Below are 10,476 nucleotides of genomic sequence, written 5' to 3' on the forward strand. Positions count from 1 at the left end.
GCTAGAGGAGTCACACTGGAATAGTACCTCTTTAAGAGCTCGTCTGATAAACACCCTGGTCTCTGTAGACACAGTCCAATGCTCAAAACATGACCCCATATACATTGCTTACTATTAATACAACAGCCATCCTTTGTACTCAACACGTAACATATGCTGGCTTCTGGGTTAATTAACAGAGTTTATAGTATGCCCGATGCTTTGTGTGATTGTTTACTCTATGTGATTAACTGTTTATAAACTGTGGTTCAATTAACATCCATACCTTTACCAGCAGTTCATGGTATGACTGGTTGGGGATACTTATCCTGCAGTTAAGAAAATTAGACATATACACATCCTGCTTGAAATGTGCATACTTTTAACAAATCTGTTTTCATTTTTATGTACCTTAGATATCTTACCATTTACTTTCACTGGATCGAAGATGGTGAAAACCAATCTCACGTGGATGAATGATTTTTACTTGACCAAACTGTCTGATCTCCCAGAAGTACGAATTTCCCTGTTTGTGATGATTCTGCTGATCTACCTAGTTACCCTGGCAGGGAACGGGGCAATCCTCCTGGCAATAGGGACTGATGACCACCTTTAGGAGGCACAGGAAAACTTGCTTTAAAACCACTTTTTTAAAACTGATTTATCGACCTATAATTCGGGTTTTCCTAGATAAATCGAATCAGATTCGAATCTCAATGGGAATGATTTCAGAGCAATGCGGGTCGGATTTGCACTCAAATGGAAACGATGAACCCATGATTCGCATCCAGACCCGCATTATAGGCCAGTGGGAATGACCCCTGAGATTCACCCTATGGCCCACCAGAAGGATCCGGTGCCACCTTCATTGTTAGAACACTTGGAAGCTGAAATCTACTGACATGTCAATAGCGTATGATGCCTAGATCAGTTCCCCCCTTTTTTATTTTCATTGTATTTGATCTTCTGTACAAGGGGATCAATACCAATCACTTGTAATTTGTTGTTTACAACATCTGTCTAGCAACCTATCCATGCAATTCCATTTTCTTTTAAATAAAATATCTCACTTTACGGTGATGAAGATGGCTGTTTTCTGAGTACATGTCTTCAAACCAGCTGAACACAAGAATGGGGAATCAACCAATCCTCCAGTTCCAAATTTATTTTCATTTTCCAACTTCTCGCTATAATTAATCTCACTGCTGTAAGTAAATTTGTTACAAGACTTCTTTCTCCCTTTTTTAATGATGTAAAATGGAAAAAAGAAGAAAGAAGTCTTGTAACAAATTTACTTACAGCAGCAAGATTAATTATAGCGAGAAGTTGGAAAATGAAAATAAATGTGGAACTGGAGGATTGGTATAAAGAAGTCTGGCAAATAGCAATTAATGATAAATTAACATGTAAATTGAAAGTGAAAAAAGGATTATGAAAAAGAAATGATTTTGATGAAATATGGAAAAAATTTATTGAAAAAGTATTAAGAAAAGAAGATGGAAAATTACCTTCATGAGATTAATTAAAATTTTGGTTGGATTATATGGATGAGAATGGCTTCGGGGAAGGGGTGCACTGTGTTTTTTAGTATAAAATAAGTACATAAAGTGTTAAAGCATATTTGGATATGAAGAAACTGTATTATTATTTATTAATAATAAAAAAAGAATGGGGAATCAACTATAGGAGAACTCAAGTTAAGGGGTAACAGGTGTCTACTGAGCAATCCAATCTCTATCTCTGGAAAATGGTTGGTAATATTTTGGAGATACTTTACAGCAAGTGTAGTGACTTTGGTAGGTCCAGGGGCCAATTTTCTTCCCTGGGACCTTGTAGGAGCTGTGTGGACACTCAAAACACACCCCTAATAATAAAACAAAGTCCAGTTCTAGTACTGAAAAATGTATTTTAAAATGTTGAATGTGAAGTGGAAGGAAGTAAGATTTCACAGTTCTAATGGCCAACAGGCTTCATTATGTCCATGGTTGATACATCACTGACTTTTGCATTATCATCCTGTGGGTTGAACAAAGTAAACCCATATTACTGTGATATTCCACCAGTGATCGCTCCCTCTTTCTCTTCAATGTACCTGTCTAAAGTAGAATACATGTGAGGGTTTTTGCTTTTTGTTTTTATTAGCAAATTAGCTCTGTTATAGTCCAGGTAAGAGGAAAAGTGCTCTATCTATCTCTCTTAGGCCTACATGTCTTGATCCTAGGGGTGAAGTGGAAGAATCTCGATGCCAGAGTAATGCCTTGAAATTTACATACATCTGTGTGTTCTTGTGCCTTATTCATGGCTGCTAAGAGCAGCTGATGTAGATTGTTCAAAGCTGCTATCTTATACCCTTGACAGCAGTACAGTATACTTTTTCTGCCTCGGATGGTAATCCTCTTTCACTGAGTAATCAACCCTGGTAATCAATGGGAGGACAGACATTGCAGCCAGATCACCCTCACATACCACATGCTAGTGATGTAATTTTCTCTTTATTTTTGCTGCCCCTGAAGGGAGACAGAAAGTTATTATCCTTGTTGCTCCTTTATGGAGAGCAAGACATTTCAACTTGGTCATCCCTCACAGAGAAACAAACCATTCCTGACAAATTACAATGAGGGCTATAAAACACTGGCCTGGCTTTCCCTACCTTCCTCTTCATGCAATTAGCAGTGTGAACCATAACACTCCATTTGTAGTGTCCAGTGGGAGGGAAGTTGGGTGGTGAGATTGACATAAAGGCCTGGTACATACCTGTTGGTAATTCTGGGCTGGCGGTGGCCTAATTTCCTCTGGAGGGAAGCCGCAGCTGCCAAACTGCATGGCTTCACTCTGGAGGAAAAAGAATCTGGAAAAAAACAGGTTCTTTTTTCGCCACCATAGTTACATCAGTGCACCAATGGCACACTCATGATGTAACTGGCGCTACGCGAGTGGATGCTATGCATCTGTTACATCATAATGGTGGTGCCCGTGTACAAGGGGTGCCACCATTATAGCGGTGCCAGTATGGGCTAGGCTTAGGGACCATGCAGTTGTGGCGAGGTCCCTAACCCTAGTTGTGTCGCCGCCACGCCACAAAGAGCCCGTCTGTCCTGGGCCGAAAACAAGAACTGAGCCCCCATCATGAAACAAAGAGACCAGAAATGTAAATTGGATGTAAAAATGGGCCTTTATTGGGCCTTAAACCTATTTAACCCAAACTGTTAACTTTAAACTCTTGAGACATCAACAGAAGATGAAATCTTGATGCAGGATGAGCTGAATCCAGGTGTCTTTCCTTCCCATTATGCGAAACACCAGACTCTGAGGGAAAACTGAACACTCAGATTGTATCCTCTGCCAGTCATAGGGAGGTAGATATGAGGCATATTCTCCTAAACTCCCTAGAGTTTGTAAGAGAGGGCAAACCCCCCATATCTCCCCCAAAGGCTGTTTCCTGAGCAACCCCCATGTCCCTTGACATATAAAGGCTGCCCTAAGCCAGACTTTTCACCTCAGTGGGGTGCCTAGGTGTACACCGATCCTTCCTTCATTCCCATTAAGGCCACAGATAAGGGACAAGTGCCTGCTTTGTCCCTTTCCCTCATCAGGACCTCCAACACAGACTTCATGCCCTGCTAAATATCTCTCAAGAACAAATTACTACCCTCTTCAGAAAGGTGAACCCCATCTGATCAATATAACTTGGGTCTACAAAGTACAATAATGGAATGACCAATGATATGGCCGAAAGACCTTGGCATTGTATTTCATATTTATCTATTGACCCCTAGAAGGGAGCAGGGGGAGAAAAAGCTTTAAAAGCTTTGGTCTGCCCCCTTCCTGGCAAGGCTGAGCCCATGAGGCCCTGCCTATTTTTAAGCCTCTGGTCTCTATTCCGGGACAGCCTCGAAAACTACACCCATGCCTACAGTGGCAAGCTACTTGTTTGGGTGTACAAACTTATTGGTTGATATGCATGTTGGGAAGGCGGAAAAAGCCCAACATAGCATGTGACCTAGAAATAATCAGTTCCATTGAACACATGGATAATTGGAGATATGCCCCTTTATACCAACGTGTCTTCAGGTATGGGAAATGTGTGGCCCTAAGATTAATTTGAGTTCTGGTTAAAAAGGGGTAAAAATTGATGCCATGGAGGCAAAACTGGATCAAAATCAGGCCTGGATACTGTGCACTGGAGCTGAATTATTTTGCAGGTGTGGATTCAGCCTCAGATTCCAGTTCCATACTTACTTCCCCACTCAAAAGAAAGGGGTTTATAGCTGAGCTTCGCAATGGTATTTTCCCTGGATCAGTTTGTTGCCACATGTACTGTACTGTGACACAACTGAGAAATCAAGTCAGGAACTGCAAGATTTCTCAGAGGGCCCTGTCCCCAAATGCACTTCATGTCTGATGCCATTTTTTCCCAAAGGCAAAAAAGAAAAGGGGAAAATATGTAAAAGAAAAGAAGAAAACAAAGAAGATGAAAGACTTGCTCTTTTGTCTTACTACATGCTTGTACAACGTTACAGTGTTACACCAGCACTTTGCATGATTCCTGTCTGCATAAATTCTCCACAATGTTTCTTCCTACCCATTGGTACAGTCTATGAGGGACACAGAAAAGGCAACGGAACAGCAGACAATAACATTTTACAGGTTTGAAGTCTTGTTCTTCAATTATATACAAATTCTATTTACTCAGTGATTTAAAGAGCAGAGATCATAATTCATACTATGTGAATTCTCTCAAGCTGATGATCCTGGGCAAATTTCTTCTTAAGTCTTTACTCCTTCATTCCACCCGAGAGATCAGAAGGTCTAGAAGGCCTAGATAAACTGTTGGTGACAGTTTATGAACTGTTGGTGATAGAAGTAAATATTAGCTTTATGCCTTAGAAATGAGATGTTTGGTAGATAAATGTCTTACTATTTGAACATGTAATAGTAATAGAATGTGTCATTTTGGAGGATAATATTTTTACAACCATCTATGCACGTTGCATAAATGCCTGAAATTTACAAAAAAAATCAATTATTTTCTTTGGCCATGCAATGTGATGAAATATGGCTTATATTCTGATATATTTTATAAAAAAATAGAATTGTTGTTGCAACAAGTGAAAATTTATGATTAAAGAATTGGATTAAGAATTTGCACTTAATGTTTCATAAAGAGTAATGTGTGATGGGAACTGCTGTTGGTTTGGTTCATCATAAGTGGCCTACAATATCTTCCTCACTGCTGTTCTGCATATACTAATATAACTTTTGTTTTTATTGGACTGTAGCTTCCAGCGCAGCTTCCAGCACAGCTTGTACTGTAGCCTCCAGCATCATTGGCTATGATGCCTGGGGATTGTGGGAGGTGTAGTCCAACAACATCTAGAGGGCCAAATGATTCCCACCTCTGAACTGAATTAATGACCCCCCCCCTTTCTCTCATACTTCTTGTATTATTCAAGTGCAGTAACAGCAAATTTATTTTCCAAGTATTGTCCTTAAGTTGTCAAAATGGCACCATGAATGCACAAGAGGGGACTTTCAGGAGGCTCAAGACAGCTGTAGTGTTTTTGTTGTTCTTATATGCCATTAAATTGACCTTGACATCTGGCAGTCTTGTATATGACAGACTTCTAAGACAGACCTCTCAGCTGCCCTTCTGAGGTCTTAGAAACTCTGAGCTGTGGTTTTCTGGATAGCTTGCAAACTTTCCCCAAAATTTGCAAAAAGTACAAAAAAGGTGCTTTAAGTAAATATCCCCACTGCAAAACAATTTAATAAGTGCCAAGCATGCCTATTAAATGACCATGGAATATTAACTCACTGGTGTGTGTGTATGACAAGTCTACAGAAAAGGATGTGGTGGGAAGGATGGGACAGAGATACTGAAATCCTGAACAGGGGTACTCCAGACAAACTTTTCTTGGAGGTATTTTATAGTAACTAGAACAAGTTTTTACTATTTTAAACACTTACAAGGAATATGTTCTACAGTATAAAACTTTAACTCTGGCAAAACCATGCCTCAGTTTAAATTAAGACTAACAAATAAAAGAGGAGAATGTCTATGCAAATTGTCTTGGATTGTGTCGTCCTTATTATAACTAGAATTTCTTCCCAGCTTTACTCTTAACCCATTACTGCAATGTTCTTTAATATTTTAAGCAGGGTAATATTTTAAACAAGCTATGCATGTATATAGCCAGAGGCAGGAGCCTATTACTCTCCACAGATGGTAAGACTGTTGGTTTCATCATCCTTGACTATTCTGGGGCTGATGAAATCTAGAGTCCAGCTACATCTGGAGGACAACCACTTCTCAGCCTTGCTAAATGGACTGCTGAGTGGATGGGTTTCTTTAAAATGAGGAAATGAACTTTTCTCTGCTAGAGTGATGAGAGAGGGAGACTGAAATCATTATGAATGGTTTTGAACAGGGATTACAGTGCGCACATCCAATGTCTTTTCTTCACTGTGTATATATTTCTCTCTCCCTGTGTGTATGTTTGTGCCATTTGTGTCTAAGACTGAGGGTTGTTGACAGGTGGCATTTTGTATAGGTATGCTCTTTGTTTAACAAAAAAGTGTAATTTACCCCAATTTCAAAGACGCTTCAAAGGTTTTAACTTTTCAACTGCACACTATTGATTCATAATGAAGAATTTACCATAAATAAGAAAAGAAGACATAGACATATTCTATAGCATGACAAAAAATGTATATCCCTAGTTTCTACATTGTTGGAAAAAAGGAGATTAAAGATGGGTTTTCTGCCTTACATAGAGTGCGTCTACACAGTAAAATAATGCAGTTTGATACGACTTTAAACACTGCAATTCCATCCTATAGAATCCTGGGATTTGTAGTTTTACAAGATTTTTAAAAGCCTTTTCTGCCAAAGCACAAGGGTGGTGCACAAAACTATAAATCCCAGGATTCTGTAGGATGGAACCATGGCAGTTAAATTAGAGTCAAATTGCATTATGTCTATAGTGCAGACACACCCGAAGACTACCAGTGGAGCTATGGTATAAAACTGTTGAATTGTCCCACAAGATATCCTTCATTGAAATTTACACCTCACTTCATAATTTGTGTAATATTTACACAAATATTAAAATCACTCTGTTGAGGATACTTTTCGGAATACTTCCATTTGTGTCAATGCAAAGCTGATCCAGAATGATGTGCTGAATTCTACAAATCTGTTCTATGAACTCTTGTCCACCACATGCATGTTGCTGTGTGCCTTCAAGTCATTTCCAACCTAGGATCACCATAATCACGGGGTTTTCTTGGCAAGATTTGCCCAGAGAGGGTTTACTTTTGCCTTCCTCTTAGGCAGAGGGTGTGTGACTTGGCCAAGGTAACAAAGGCCCCATACAGACAGGCCAAAATAAAGCTGCTTCAGGTCACTTTGGAGGTATGCTGTTTAAATGATGCATGCGTCCTAAGAGTCGGGAAGCCACGCCAAAGCCATGCTCTAATCCTAAGGACTGGAGCATGGCTTTGGCATGGCTTCCATACTCTTAGGACGCATACATCATTTAAACAACATGCCTCCAAAGTGACCCGAAGCAGCTTTATTTTGGCCGGTCTATACGGGCCCCTTGTGAGCTTCCATTGCTGAATGGGGATACAAACCCTTGTCTCCAGAGTTGTAGTTCAATGCTTAAACCACTATACCATGTTGGCTCTCTCACAATATAAATCCCATATCACAGAGGTGATAGCCAGGACTGCTTACTTTCAGCTTCAGTTGTTATGCCATCTGCACCCCTTTTCAGAGCTGTAACGGTGTGTGCCATTGCCATCCTCTGAGGCTGAGAGACTGTGACTTACCCATGGTCACCAAGAGGTTTCCATGGCCAAGCCAGGATTCGAACCCTTGTCCCCCAGTACCTTAGGCCACCACTCAAACCATTACACCATGCTAGCCTCCTTGTGTAATTTGTGTAATATTTATACAGATATTAAAATCACTCCACATTAAATGAGTTTCCAAGCAAGGTACAAAATGTTTATTATTACCTTTAACACCCTCTGTGGTTTGGGTCCATGTTACCTGTGGTATCATCCCCTCCTGTATAACATGCCTCGTAAATTCAAGTCCTCTTGGGGACATTTACTCCAGCCAGCCAGCTCCCAACAAGATTGGCAACTATCATCCAGAAGACTTTTTCTTCAACCACTTACAGGTTAAGGAATAACCTACTGGAAGAGATTTGACAGCTGAATATGCCATTCAAATTAAAACAGTATTAAAGATCAGTCTCTTTTGTCAGACCTATCCAGAAGATTTTTAAATTATGAATTTTAAATTATGAATTTTAAACTATAGACTAGTTTTGTTTTAAGATGGTCTTATATGATTAATATTGGCCTTATGTGTTCTTTTAAACTAATGTATGTCTTTTGACTATTGTTATGTGCTGTATTTTAATCTGAAGAAGAAGGAAGAAGAAGAAGATTCAACAAACCAGCTGTCCTTTCTACACAATATGAAACAAATTGTGGCTTCTGGAATAGATAAGAGAATAGATAGTATGCACTATGCTCTGTGTGACTGTTTTATATGATTTACCGATTATAAAGAGTCATTTGGTTGACATTCATACTTTGACCAGCAGTTTACAGTATGATTGGTGCATGGGTGGGGGAATTTGACATATGCAGTAAACAACATATACATCCTACCTGAACTGTGGTCACTTCCTTTTAACAAACCTATTTTAATTATTCTGTACCTTAGATATCTTACCATTTAATTTCACTGGATGGAAGATGGAGAAAACCAATGTTACGTGGATGAGTGATTTCTACCTTACAGAACTGTCTGATCTTCGAGAAGTGCAGATTTCCCTGTTTGTGATGATTCTACTAATCTACATAGTCACCCTGGCAGGGAATGGGGCGATCCTCCTGGCAATAGGGACTGATGACCATCTCCAGGCCCCCATGTACTTCTTTCTCAGCCATTTGTCTTTGCTGGACATTCTTTGCCCAACTGTAACTGTACCAAAGATGCTTCAAATCATCTTGTCAGAGGACAAGAGAATATCATTCACAGGCTGCATGCTACAGGTATTCTTTCTGATTGATGTGGTCAGCACTGAAGTTTTTTTGCTAGCAGTGATGGCCTATGACCGCTATGTGGCTATATGTAGGCCTTTACATTACACAAGCATCATGAATAAGCGGTTGTGTGCTCAGCTGACTGCTGGGACCTGGTTGTTGGGTTTCATCAATTCCATGGTTCATACCTCACTGACCTTTTCTTTATCCTTTTGTGGACTGAGTAAAGTTAACCAATATTATTGTGACCTTCACCCAGTGATGTCTCTCTCTTGCTCTTCTACCTTTCTTTCAGAGTTGGTTGTTCTCCTTGTGGCAGGTGCTGTAGGAGGTGCTGCTTTCCTAGTTACTCTAATTTCTTATATCTATATAATTTCTGCCATCTTGAACTTGCCCTCAGCAGAGAGCAGGCAGAAAGCCTTTTCCACCTGTGGGTCCCATTTGACTGTAGTTTGCCTGTTCTATGGGGCTGCCATCTCCACCTATGCTCGTCCTGCATCTACTTATTCCCAAACACACGTCAGGATTATTTCCATGTTATATGGGGTTGTTACCCCCATGCTGAATCCAATGATCTACAGTCTGAGAAATAAGGAAGTGAAAAAGGCCTTGGTCAAAGAACTTTGTTTGAAATTATTTTTGTGACAGATTAGCTTTTGTCTACTGTATGAGTTTTGTGTTTTTAAACCAGTTTTAGTTCATTGTAACAACAAATTAGCAACTAACAATTTCATTTCATGAGACCAAAAATCTGCTGCCCTAAGGGGTAGTCTGTCTGGTGAGCAATGATGTGAAGTGAAAGAGAACAATGATCTCTTGTAATGGAGCCTTTTCATAATTCTAGAATTTCTCCTTACTAGAGATATATTTGATGTACATGTTGAGTGCTCTTTTTTCCTTCTAGCAGAAGAAAATGTTTTCAGAATGTAGGCAAATGGGACTTGCTGTTTTAAAGCCTGCTTCATGTCTTGTTGATTTTTACACTGAAACCACTTTAGACCTCTTAACGTTAGTTTGTTATATAGTTGTTGCATTTGCTTTTCTGTGAGCCATTTGGGGAACTTGATCTGTACAGTTTAAAATTAAATATAAATTTATAAATGTTAATAAATAAATAAGCTGTGCAAAATTTAGAATGGAGTATGGTGCAATAAGAGTTTGAAGAAGTAATGGATACACCTACACACAAACTCCTAGAAAGTTGCCCAAGAAGGCTGTGTTCTGTTTTGCTTGGTTTTAGAAATATGGACTTAAGAAACCCATTCAGACCAGAGTTGGGGCACATTAGCCTCCACAGACTTAAATGAGCACACTTCCCTGCCCTTTCTCCCACCCATCCCCCCCAAAACTCAGGTTTTTGCTCCCAATGATCCCAAATGTCCACTCAGAGGATGATTTAGGACATTTTAAGGCTATTTTGGGTTACTGAGT

General features: G+C 39.7%; 1 protein-coding gene across 1 annotated transcript; it reads left to right on the forward strand.

Moving 5' to 3' along the window:
- The first annotated feature begins 8,754 nt into the window (after positions 1-8,754).
- On the forward strand, positions 8,755-9,690 carry LOC121919894 (olfactory receptor 5V1-like). Its single transcript, XM_042446891.1, has one exon. The coding sequence runs from the start codon at positions 8,755-8,757 to the stop codon at positions 9,688-9,690; it is 936 nt and encodes a 311-aa protein (XP_042302825.1).
- The last annotated feature ends 786 nt before the right edge of the window (positions 9,691-10,476 follow it).

This window comes from Sceloporus undulatus, chromosome 1 (genome assembly GCF_019175285.1).
Source record: "Sceloporus undulatus isolate JIND9_A2432 ecotype Alabama chromosome 1, SceUnd_v1.1, whole genome shotgun sequence".
Lineage (NCBI taxonomy): Eukaryota > Metazoa > Chordata > Lepidosauria > Squamata > Phrynosomatidae > Sceloporus > Sceloporus undulatus.